Source organism: Enoplosus armatus, chromosome 21, assembly GCF_043641665.1.
Source record: "Enoplosus armatus isolate fEnoArm2 chromosome 21, fEnoArm2.hap1, whole genome shotgun sequence".
NCBI classification, from domain to species: Eukaryota; Metazoa; Chordata; class Actinopteri; order Centrarchiformes; family Enoplosidae; genus Enoplosus; species Enoplosus armatus.
The window spans coordinates 7,453,988-7,466,413 of NC_092200.1; the positions used below are offsets into that span (position 1 = coordinate 7,453,988).

At 40.4% G+C, this 12,426-nt stretch overlaps 1 protein-coding gene across 1 annotated transcript in view; it reads left to right on the forward strand.

Annotated features, from left to right (window-relative positions):
• Positions 1–12,426, forward strand: part of ptprn2 (protein tyrosine phosphatase receptor type N2) — a 117,680-nt gene that overhangs the window by 1,899 nt on the left and 103,355 nt on the right. The window contains exon 2 of the mRNA XM_070928152.1: positions 12,243–12,293. Coding sequence (XP_070784253.1) covers positions 12,243–12,293 — 51 coding nt within the window. The remainder of the gene's footprint in view (positions 1–12,242; positions 12,294–12,426) is intronic.

The following is a 12,426-nucleotide window of genomic DNA, read 5'->3' on the forward strand; positions in this document are numbered from 1 at the left end:
AGTTTATCATATTATAGAAAGAAATGATGCCATAGAAATGTATAATTTCTGTTAAAATAGCATGTAAAACCATCCCAGAGAAGACAGACAACAAGACAGCTAACGCTAAAGCAAGGGAGTGTAAGCTAGCAGGGCAGATAGCCACGGCTAGCCTTAGCTAAAGCTAAAAGTTTACTAACTGATTTTTCCCCAGCTGTAATCTGTAATTGAAAAATATCCATTTCGATGAATCAACATGTTGGTAATTCAGTTAGGTATTCCACATAATTAATGAGGCAGTGGCTAAATTGAATCATGATGGAGATAAAAACCCAGCTAAATGGTACCTAGCTTAGCTGAGTAGCAGTAGCATTAACTGCCATCTGCCAGCTTTAGACTCTACTGGAAATTTTGCCCTGTGCATTATGTGAAAATTATAAGGCAGAGTGCAATATCTATCTGTTTTGTAGGTGTTTGGTAAAATGATCAGCCTAAAAAGGCATAAAATTATGTGTTGCACAGTTTGCTAACCTGAAAACCTTAAGTCCAATCAAGATGGAGGTAAAAACCCAGCTAAACACTTGCTAGCAATAACTAGCTAAGCAGAGTAGCAGTGTCTGCCATCTTAACTTTTGACTCTACTGGAGTTTATGTGATTTGGTGTTGTTAATCTACATTTAAATCATACATTTGTATTCAATTGTAGATTCATTTTTGATTTCACTATTATTTCACTGTAAATATTGATAGTAGACAGACATTAGTGGACAGTAAATAAAAAAATATGTATATTTTCTTTAAGAAATTGTTAAAATGCACAAGAAAGTATAGTATCTGCATTTTTAGGTCAATAGGTTCTATTGCACTTATGTAGGTACTTCATCATCCTAAACAGGCATAACATGAAGGCCTCTCTTTCTGTTATACCTGCCAGCCAGAAAATGTAGAACCGTTTTTCTCAGTTTTACTGCTTCTGTAGTTCCTACTCTCTGCCTTCGTAGAGCAGTAGTATAGGTCACATCTGCCTCACGTGGTTTAGATGCACTCTACCCCTTACAGGATGACATAAACAGCAGTAAAGTACTAACACAAGCTGTTTGGTCACCTTGAAGCGATCGTGACGCCTGTGCTGCCTCCTCCTGGATGACGCTCTGCTCTTCCACCGAACAGGAGAGGTCATGGACGGGTTAACATGTTGTACTTCTCCTGTGCTTTCCTGCTGAAGAGACTCACTGTTCAGCCGTGAGTCCAGTGCCTTCCAGCGAGGCATAATTCAAAAGCATGCTTGAGAATTAGCCAAAGGGTGGTATTTCTACCAGTGGGAGGCGTTTGACAAACTTAAAAACACTGTTACACATTAATTATGTGCACCCTGGAAGGCTGTTTAATGTTTCATGTTTAATGTTTTGTCTACTAATGAAAGAGGGAAAAAAAGGTTGAATTTCAATTTAGCATTGGCATCTTTTCCACTAAGCTTTATTGTAGTGCAGGAAGGTTACTGCCCTGTTTACACTGCGTTAGGAAGAAAATAATTTGAATAATGAATTCATTAACTACTGAAGAGAGTGCTGCCAATGGAAAATTTGCAGAAATTGATTTTGTTGCGCATTAACACTCTAGCGCCTTGCAATCTGTGTTGCTATCAGACTTGTTGTTAAAATTCAGTTCAGCATCTCTTTTCTATTTGCGGAGGTTTGTCAGTGTCCTGTATCCCAATAACAACCACTGAAAAGCTCATAGTTTGTAAACTAGACAGGCAGCCAGTCTCCAGCTGCAAGGTCATGTTTTGTTAGATAAGATAAATGTACTTTCAGCAAGTTTGTTGAACAGACACTGAATCAACTAAAACAGGGAAATACAAATTTCATAAAACATAAGTTATGAATAGATTTTGGGATTTAATAAAATGAAAATATCAATTCCACCAACTCCCACCAAGGTGTTAGCCCTGTTCTAATAATGCATTCTCAAATCTGGCAGGAACACAGAGTTCAGACTGAGTTCAACATTTCTCAAAAGTGAGACGGCATGAAAATGAAAAACTTCGGGCCTTGATCGTACCACATTGATTGTGCTGATTACCAAAGCCTTGTGTAGCATTTGCAGCTGGCTTTAAGGGATTCTGTCTCAGCTCACCTAAACCCACTTTATAGAGAGAACTGTCTTTTACACTCAAATTAAGGAGTGTTACAGTAGTATTGATGGATAGAGATATGTGACAGGGTCGGTTATCTCCAATATGTACATGGTTGTCCTTTAAGGCTGTGCTGCTGGGTCTTTTCATTACGGCTGGCTATCAGCAGCCATCGCTTAATATACCCAGACAAGTTAGATTTGATTCATAGGCAGCGGAGCTTTATCTATTTTGCCTCAGGCTTCTGTCATCCAATAGATATCAGGACTGAGTGGTGATATCAAATATCTTATAGTGCCTATAAATCATCTCAGAGGATTGAAAAGTGGTGTGATATGAGGATAGACATTTTACAAAGGTGTGGATTATGAACACGGTACTGTATTTACCCAAGAGAGGTTAGACATCTTGTTTCACTGGAAGTGGTTTGTGTCATCTTATTATTTCCTGGGTTGCTAGGACACTCCCTGTCTGTCCCAGGGGACCAGTATATTTCTATGTGGTTTATCCTGGGAGCAAGCTTGCTATGGTTCACATAAGACAACATTACACTGAGCAAATGTATGTGAAAGGAGGGAAATATACAAGGTAACTACAACTATACTTCAAATCCAATTCATGTACTGTGTATATATATTTAAAGACAAATCATGAATGAGTCTCACATCTAGTCTTTTGATCCGTGCCATAATAATAGCCTAGTGGACGGAGTGGAAACAAGAGTCTACAGCCACGTTAGGCACAGCAATGCTTTGAGCTAAGTACTAACTTCAGCATGCTAATATGCTCACAGTGACAATGCTAACATATTGATGTTCAGCAGGTATAATGTTTACCATGTTCACCATCTTAGTTTACTGTTAGAACACTAACATTTGCTAATTAGCACTAAACACAAAGTACAAAGTACAGAAGTTTTGGACAAATAAAAAAATTCACCTGTCAATGGTGCTAGATGAAAATGTCAAGGGATCAAGGAATGTGTGCCAAATTTCATGCCAAACCATGAAAAGGCTGTTGGGACATTAAACTAAAAACCTCAAATGTCAACCTCATGGTGGCGCTAGAGGAGCAAAACAGACCAACAATGACAACAACAATTGAGCCCTAGTGTGGCCAAAAACCATCAATCAACTGTCTAAACACATAATATGTCCATTCAGACGCCGCATCAATATGCTTTCAACACCGAAACAAGCAACACGTTCCTCACAATGGCTCATGCTGTGTGTTAGGTTTTAAAAGCAGACATTTCTGAATAATGAAAACTCCATTTCTAAAACTCTTTGCTTGAATGCCCTCTAAAACCAACTCATAATTAAAGTAAAAACCGATCCAAGGATAAAAGCTAATAGGACTGCCAAAACTAATATAACCCTGCCGTGGTGTCTCTCATACTCTCAGTAAAGGTCGCAGTGCATTTTTCTTATCTCTCAGGACGTCTGAGTCATCCTGACAGAACTGGTAAAGGGTCAGCTTGAAGCAGCAAGCGCCAGCCCTCAACTTTATTGACACTTTGGATGTGGAGCTTCTCTAGAATTCACTAAAGGCTTTGACTCATCCATTAAATGGCAAACTATTTATTGGATGAGATTTTTACTGCGCAATAAAGCCCCTCTTTGTGCACATGGCGGTGCAGGATGGCTAAATGAGCATTTGGTGTGTTATTTGCAAAGCCTGTTTTTCTAAATGAATAATCTCAACAGCTGCAGCTTTCACTATGAGTGTAATTGGTCTTAACATCAAGATCGTCTGCCATCATCATGTAATATATGCCTATTGATTCTAACTAATATACATGCAGTGTTATAAATGATCTCTTCTCAGCTGCACTGAACCAACATACAGCTGCCACAGCCTTGTTTTAGGGGTTCAGTTTGAGGAATTGTGAACTGATAAACCATTCATGAAGTGTTGCTGTATTTCAAATTCATGGGGAAAATAAGATTTTTAGCTAATTTCAAAGTTGCAGCCTTTAAAGTGTAAGCTCTGAATTTAACAAAAAAACGACACAAAGCAGGCTGTGTATTCCTGGCTTGGGATGCTGCCACGGCTGGTGTGATAACAGACGAAGTGCGATGTTTCTTTGTGACTCAACAGATGCTCGGAGGAGTGTGTTGGCTTTGAGTGGTTATTGAGACGAGGGAGTGGGAGCAAAGCGGCTGGCTGTGCTTCTTGCGTCGTTCCCCGACAAATGTCAGCGGCTCTTGAGAGGAAGGAAGTCAGAACTGTGTCAAACAGACGCGTTGAGGCAATTCATCTCGTTATTTCTCTGTCGTGCTTCGGTTCAAGGTGAACCTAGAAGATATTCTGGGTCAAGGAGGAAGAGGGCCACCAGAGAGGCGAGGAAGGTTGTGTTACAGTTTTCGGGGGAGGACTGTTCCTCTTTTATACTCTAATCTAAAATTAAATTACATTTCAGGGGAGGCTTTTTACTCCTCAAGACTGTCAGGTGTGAGAATATGATGCATTTACACTACTATGTTGGTTTTCCCTCTTGCACATAACAAATGTGCTCCTTATTGTGCTTTCTCACCTCGCCATATACCTGAGCTCCACTGCCTCGTGACACAGACAGTTTAAATACATCCTCCGGTACTAAAAGGAAGGTTGGACGGCTCTTTTCACAACTGTTTCCTTCAGTGTTGGTGAAGGGGTCAGCGTGAAGGTCACCTCTGTGTTGCCGAGCCAAGATTTATAATGAGGACAATAACACAGTAATGAGGATTCTGAAGGCTGCGACTTGAGCACAAGAATTAATCTATACTATCTCAGCAGTGATTAAAGCAGTAATGTGTCTGCTTCGTCTTAGGGTGATGCTGATTAATACTCCAGACCATTTGTCAGTGCAGCAGGGAAACAAAATGACTTTCGGAGGGGAGGCAAGGCAAGGGAGAATCGCTGAAAATCTAATGGGGGAGGTATTTTCCTATTTGTGTGACTAATTGATATGACTGCTTTAGTCTGTGAAGTGCATTAGTCACAATTTTCCTGTAAATTTGGCTCAGTTTCAGGCGAGGACAGGATTCAGGTTCAAGATCTAAAATGGTGCCAGTTCGTGTTAGGACAGAGATTCAGCTGAAGGGAAGGTCTTCGTACATACAACAGTGGATGACATTATTAGTAAGAATCCCCCATTAGTCTTGGCCAGCACAGTTGTATTAAAATAATTTACTAAACAGATTGTTAGTGATGAGCATTGGTCGAAGTGTGGATACAGTCTCATGCTAAAGTACCCAAAGGGCCTTTGATCTGCATTAACACAACCAAAAGTGCTTCACTTTGGCTTGTGGCATGTCACCATTTGCACGTCCACTTTTCATCCGCAGGAAAGTAGTGCCCAAACACTGTTGTTCTGTGATGCACTTTAAACAAGGTTCTACTGGCACTCATAAAAGTGAAACCTCTTACTCCATCTGGAGGACTGGAGATTTCCCTCAGGGCCAGGTTGTGTTGGTTCACTTTGAGCTCCTCAGCACATGAGAAAGGGGACGCTTAGCTGTTTGACTTGCTCTGGTTCTCCCAATCACACCTCAGAAGAGGGAGAAAATCAAATGTCTGAATCATTCATCGCGGGTCAGGGAAAAGGTCAAGCCAACCTATTTCTGGGTCCTCTGTTGCCGCAGTGATGCTGCCATCTTTAATTCATGGCCGTTGTCTGGGCTGTAGCCTGGAGCTGGCAGCTGAGTGACTGAGAGTGACCTGCCTGCCTGGGAATTCTGAGACAAATTCTCTGGAAAGTCGGTGAGAAATGTGTTTGGTTACACTCCTCTGGATGTCAGGTGGTTTCACGTCAGGTTCCCTCTTCAATCAAAATAACCTCAAAGCCCCCTGACTCCCTGCTTCAAGCTCCTACTAATTATTCATTTAAGTAACTTTACACTTATTCTCTGGTACATTAACCTTAAAGGAGAAGTTTGACATTTTGGGACATCCACTTATTTGCTTTCTTGCAAAGAGTGAGATGAGAATCTCTGTATGCTAAATATGAAGTAACAGCCAGCAGCTTGCTAAACTAGCTTAGCACATGGACTGGAAACAGCTGGCTTGGCTCTCTCCAAAGGTAACAAAATCAACCTACACCACATTTTATACCTCATTTGTTTAATTGGTACAAAAGCCAAAGTGTGAAGAAAACAAACTGCCGTTATACAGAGGGTTGTGTGCCAGACTATTTCTTTGTCGGCCGACCAATGTGTTAATTAATGAGCTTCAGAGGTGCTGTTAGATGGACTTTGTTACCTTTGGACAGAGCCAGGCTAGCTGCTTCCTCTTGCTTCCAGTCTTTGTGCTAAGCTAAGCTAACTGGCTCCTGGCTGTAGCTTCATATTTAGCGTAAAGAAAGAGTGTCCCTCTAGCACAAAATTGACATTTATCTGTAAAATATTATTAGATATTTAAGAAATGTAGATATTTTTGCGGTGTGAAATTGAATTAAGTGTGATTCACCCCGGAAATCTCTTGAGGTGAATGTTACAGCATTATTTAAACAGCTATTACGACAAAATCTTGTCATGTTAGGATGAAAAGTGCAGGAGGAATGTATGAAAATGTTAAGCATGGTAATAAACTTTCCACGGCTGAATTGCTGACATGTGACGTGCTGCTTTTGACAAGAACAGACCTTTTGGAGCAGAGAAAAGTTTGGAGCCATCTTTAATTTTCGCCGGAGAGCGCCGTAATGACACAAGCTGTTAAAATCTGCGGACATGGTGTCAAGCTGATGCTAATTTGCTTGCAGGTGATGTTCTTCTCTGCTGTCCCTGCTCCAGCCACGCTCCCTTTTCAATTCACTTGCACTTTTATTGCCGTTGTCACCAGCTGCACTGTTCTGAAATGGCTTTTTTGGCTGGTGGTACAAGTGTGTGTATGTGTGTGTGTGTGAGTAAAAATGAGTCAGGTGTCCTTGGTTGTAGCTTATAATTATAATAAAAGATATGTCGTGGCCCCAGAGAGTGAATGAAATATGTCCTAAACTGCAGCAGGCTCTGGGAGTGGCTGTCCTCACTGCCAGACTCCCAGCATCCTCCTTGGCCCCTCAGACATCACAGATGGTATCCCGGCACCGGCCAACCACCTGTGAGGGGGGAAAGTGAACGATCAAGTCTCTGACTTCTTGTTCAGCCTCGGGTTCAGCCTCATCGGGAGACATATTTAATGTACCGGGCAAGGTCAGCCAATCACGGCCGAGACATCGAGACAGCTCAAGCAGCTCCTCCAGAGTGAGATCTGCTCTGTGATGTGTAATGGATGGCTTGATAATGTACAGGTTGAGATTATCTGTGATATTAATATGCTTATAATATTTTCTAATGAGAAACTCTCAGTCATAATTGCTTTTCCTTGAACAACCTTAAATGAGCTTTTCCCTTTAAACACGCTCCTCTCTGATTTCACGCCCCCGAGGGGAGACACCCATGCTGTTATGTCCCCGCCACGCTGTGTAGCTGAGATTTTAGCTGAAGGTGAATTGTTTTGGTGTGTGTGTGTGTGTATGTGTGTGTGTGTTGATCCTTGCTTACTTATACAGAAGATGCACTTGCTACCCTTAATAGCCGTTAGTTGTAATAAAGCAGGCAGGGGGCATCATGGTAAAGTGTCTCTCTGCTACACAGCTGTGGATAGATGCTTTGGAGAGGTCCAGGCCACAAGTAATTGATCCAGATTCACATTTCTGCATGCATCTCTCTAAGTGTTTTTATGCAAAACCTCCATAATGCATGTAATTTGCATTTGTAGGATTGCAGTTTTATCTGCTGTCTCTTATTTCACAGTCTTCTGACAATACAGGCCACTAACTACCAATATATCATGCTAAAAAACTGTGAACAGACTTACTGCATCCATTGACCTTCTGGATCCTCCTGCATACTGTAGTCATAAATTAGGTCACACAGTGCCTATTTTGGGAGGGGAAGCTACTGCAGATTTACATCACCTGTAGTTAGCTCGCATTGAGTGCTGCTAACGATTATTTTCATTATCGATTAATCTGAGAGTTACTCATTCAAGAGAAAGTCCAAAATCCAAAGATGTTTAGTTAACAATGATATAAAACTGACAACTGACTGTCATTTTGTACTTAATGAATGATCTAGAGCTGCAACAATTAGTCAATTTTGAATATATGCTATACATTGTCATTGACAAAATGTCAGAACTTTACTTGTTTCAGCTTTGGGTTTTGGTTTGTTGGTCAAAAAAAGCAGTTTAAAGATGTCATCATGGGCTCTGCAAATTTGTGATGGACATTTTCTTAGTATTTGCTGACATTTCATAGACCAAATGAGAAAATAAATCGATAATGAAAATAGCTGTTACTCACAGCTCTTCTACTATCAAGCAAATTGCAGTTGTTTGATTTTCTGCCAACTGTCTAATCGATTAAATGACTAGTCGATCGTTTCACTGTAGCACTACTCACATCAAATCAAATAATTTCACAGAAGGGTGATGCTTAACATTTATCACGACAGATTGGAACACAAGATAAGAAATAAAGGTTACACATTGAACAGTGTTGTGAGTACAAGACAAATGAAAAGTAAAAAAATGGGAGTCAGAAATCAATTAAAAAGCACTTTCAAGTCATCTCTGTTGATCCACTAAATCCCACTGAGGTTGTACTTACTGGATTTGACAGTTTCCCATTGATGAGCTTCTATGATTGATGAAGTTGACATTGCAACAGAGCACTCAATAGCAGTACAGCAGAGTGTAGCACTGTTTTGGAAAGGTCATTTTCTTTGTGAAATTATCTTGTATGCCTAGAATAACACAAGACAATGTGGCTATTCTTCAGGATGCTTCATTAAGATATAGCCTGCACACCTTTTTATTTTTTTTCAGCTTTCTTCCTTTGCCACAACGACTCTAGCAGCCCCCCCCCCCCCCGCCTGAGGTAATCAGCAGCATCCACTGTGATTGCATTTTAATTAAAAGGCGCCATTTTAATCATCTCTGGTGTGGTGTTGGAGAGAGGGAATGTGGCGTTATCAATCCTATGTCCCTGTCTATCACACACACAAGCACACACACACACACACTATGTCTGACTAACTATGCTTGGCTGGATGCTTCATTAAATGGAAGGTCGTAATTAATATTGAGAGCTGACAAGGCCTCCCAGAGAACCCAATGAATTAAGCAGGGAAGTGATGAGGAGGTGAAGTTGAATGGACTGACACTAATTGCAGAGCGCTGAGACGCTTGATCAACAGGGAATGCGTGGCTCTTTCAGCTCCAAGTGGCTACTCCATATAAGTTTGGTCTTATGTATTTTTGTAGTCCTCTTCAAGTCAGGGTAAAGGAGAATTGATGGAATACTGAATGGGCTTACTGGGTTGGCCCCTAAGCCTTTTTTTTGTCTCACTAACTGTCCAAAACCAAAATATATTCAGATTACTGACTCATATGATTTTTGGCATTTTTGCTTGAAAAGTAACTTAAACAATTAATCAATTACCAAAATAGCTGCCAATTTATTTTCTGTCGGCCAACTAATTTTTAAGTAGGGATGACCCAATCATTTTTTTCTCCTGATTTCATCCAAGTCCTTTCATACTCATATCTTCCATTAATTACTCAATTTTTAATATATCTCTGTTTATTGTTTCCTATATAATACAGCTGCACAGTGCATACTTTAGACGACAGTGAACCCACATTAAACCTGTATTAATTTATTTTTTGGCCACTCGGGGGCATCGCAACAAGCTGTAAACATAATATTGATATATTATCACCTTATTAAGTTGACATGGCAAATGTGTTAGCAAACAGTTACCTGTCAACACATTCAGAAGTTATGGAGCAACGTTATCGTTCATTTGACGTTGTCTTTCATTCAAAATGTGTGCTTTAAAGGTATATAACAGATTTTTTATGGTTTCCTATTCTTTACAGTGCCTTATGTGTACTATGGATGGATCATTATGGATCAACCAACAGCATCATTTTAGAGTTATGGTTAACCTGCAAAATGAAGCTTAATCTGTCCATGAAAATGAGGAATGTATGGGAAACTAAAGTAATAGTCAGGTACGAGTTGTCGGAAAAGCCATTTGTAGTCTTGGTAAGTTGTTTCTCCTCAGTTCAGGACATTCTGCCTTTTAGTTTTGTTCTAGAGAGCTGAGTGACCTTACAGCTCTGTTATGATGCCTCACTCTACATCATTAAATAGCCATTTTGCTGACATATTGGAGCCATTACCTCCAAATGGTGTCATTTCATGAAATGTGCCCTCGACTTCCAAACAAAATGGCTGCATATTGTGCCTGTATAATCAAGTTACCACGCAGACTAGACTTTTAATAATTAGAACAGAAAATGACCCTAATGATGGATCTGTGAAGAAGAAACTTGAACAAACTTGGAACGAGAGAAGTTCCTGTCTCATCCACACACTCTGTCCTTTTCTGTGTGAATTGATTAACAGACTTCTCGCACCTATCTCTTCTCATTATTAAAGAGGTCTGACAGAGGCCTCTCCTCCTACTCAGCCTGTTCTTTATTCACGGTCATGAGCTGCTCAATGCTGTCCATCGAGGCCACCGGGCCAAGAGGGTGCATCCAATTGCGTCACTCCTCCTGATGAGCGGAGGGAGGGAAATAACAAAGATAAAAGACTTGAAGAAAGAGGGCTGAGGCTTGGCCTACTTGTTTATGGATTGTTTCTGTGCTGCCAACACTGCAAACGCCATACACTCTGTAGTATGAGCCTGTTAAGAGCTTACTGAACAAACCCAAATGCTGTGTTCTTAGTGGCTCATTTCTTGGCTGAAGGTCTGTATTGTTGTCTGGGCTCGTTTTGACCCTGAATGTGCCACTTCATTCAGCCCAAAAGACAGAAAATAACACTTCAAGAGGAGTTTTTACACCACAGACTATTTTTTTCCTTGAAACGTGTAAATGTGGAGGATCACCTGTGCAGATCGGCGAGCAGAACAATCAGTCCTCTGCTCGCTGCAACTCCCACGTGTGAAATATGAACACAGGGAACAGCTACCCATAATGCTCCTGCCATCTGTTCATTTATTAGTCTGGAACACCCAGCCCTAGTCCAAGCGTTAAAGTTCATTAATATTCATACAACATTCATATATGGAAACGTTGCCCATGGAGTTGGGGTATTAGCGTCAGAGACAGGATAGGAGAAGTCGCACTAATTGATGATTGATGGCTGTACCATTAGCAGTGAGGCCACTGTCAGAGTTAATTCAGTACTAAGTTGTACTTTTATAGAACGGTGACAGATTTAGAAATAGTCACATTGGGCTAATTACATTTCTGTACATTCAGTCGTCTTTTGTATGTACTATATATGCTTATGGCCTCCATTTATATGTAATAACAAGGCATTTGTTACGTTTTCCTCACTGCCATTTGAAGTATACCTGCAGGTTTACAATTTCCTTAAATTGACAGGGATTGATCATCAAATTAGGTTGTCGCTAATTTTCTTTACAGATTAAAGTAATACTTCTGGAATATACACTTATTCGCTTTCTTGCTGAGAGTCAGATAAGAAGATTGATACCACTCTCATATCTGTGTGGTAAATTTGAAGCTACAGCCGGCAGCTGGTTAGCTTAGCTTAGTCTACGGGCTGGAAATGGAGGGAAACAGCTAGCCTTGCTCTATGTAGGGGTAACAAACCCACAAACTGTTGTTTTTAACCTTTGGTTTTTGTACTGGTGAAACAAAAAAGATATAGGGTTTTAATTAGTGAGCTTTAGTGGATTTTGTTACCTTTGGAAAGAGCCGAACTAGTTATTTCCCCCGAGCAGCAGCTAGCAGCTAACTGGCTTAACATAGAGATATGAGAGTGGTATCAATCTTCTCATCCAACTGTCGGCAAAAAAGCCAAAAAACATACTTCTCAAAACATCAAACTGTTTCTTTAACCTTGTCATTTATTTGATTCGATGATTTAAAGAAAAGAAAAGCAGCAAATTCAAAAAGCTGATTTGAGAGAATTGCTGCCATTTTTGCAGATTGTAGCTTAGTAAGTCTTGTGTTTTGGCATTCATAATTCAATTTGGGAGTCTTGTTTTTTAAAACCATGTTGAAACTATGAACTGTCACGTGTTGAGCTATATGTGATTTTTTCCTCTTCTCTGGCCTCCAGGTTGCCTGTTTGAAGACGAGCTCTGTACACCGTATGAGTTCTGCGTCAATGGTAAGTCAGACTCAGAGAGTCATGTACGCCCACCACTCCTCATTATATTGTACATCATCCCTGTGGTACACAACCATCATCGACCCAACACAGTCCTAAAGCTGTCCTGGATATTTTTAATCATTCGGGGATT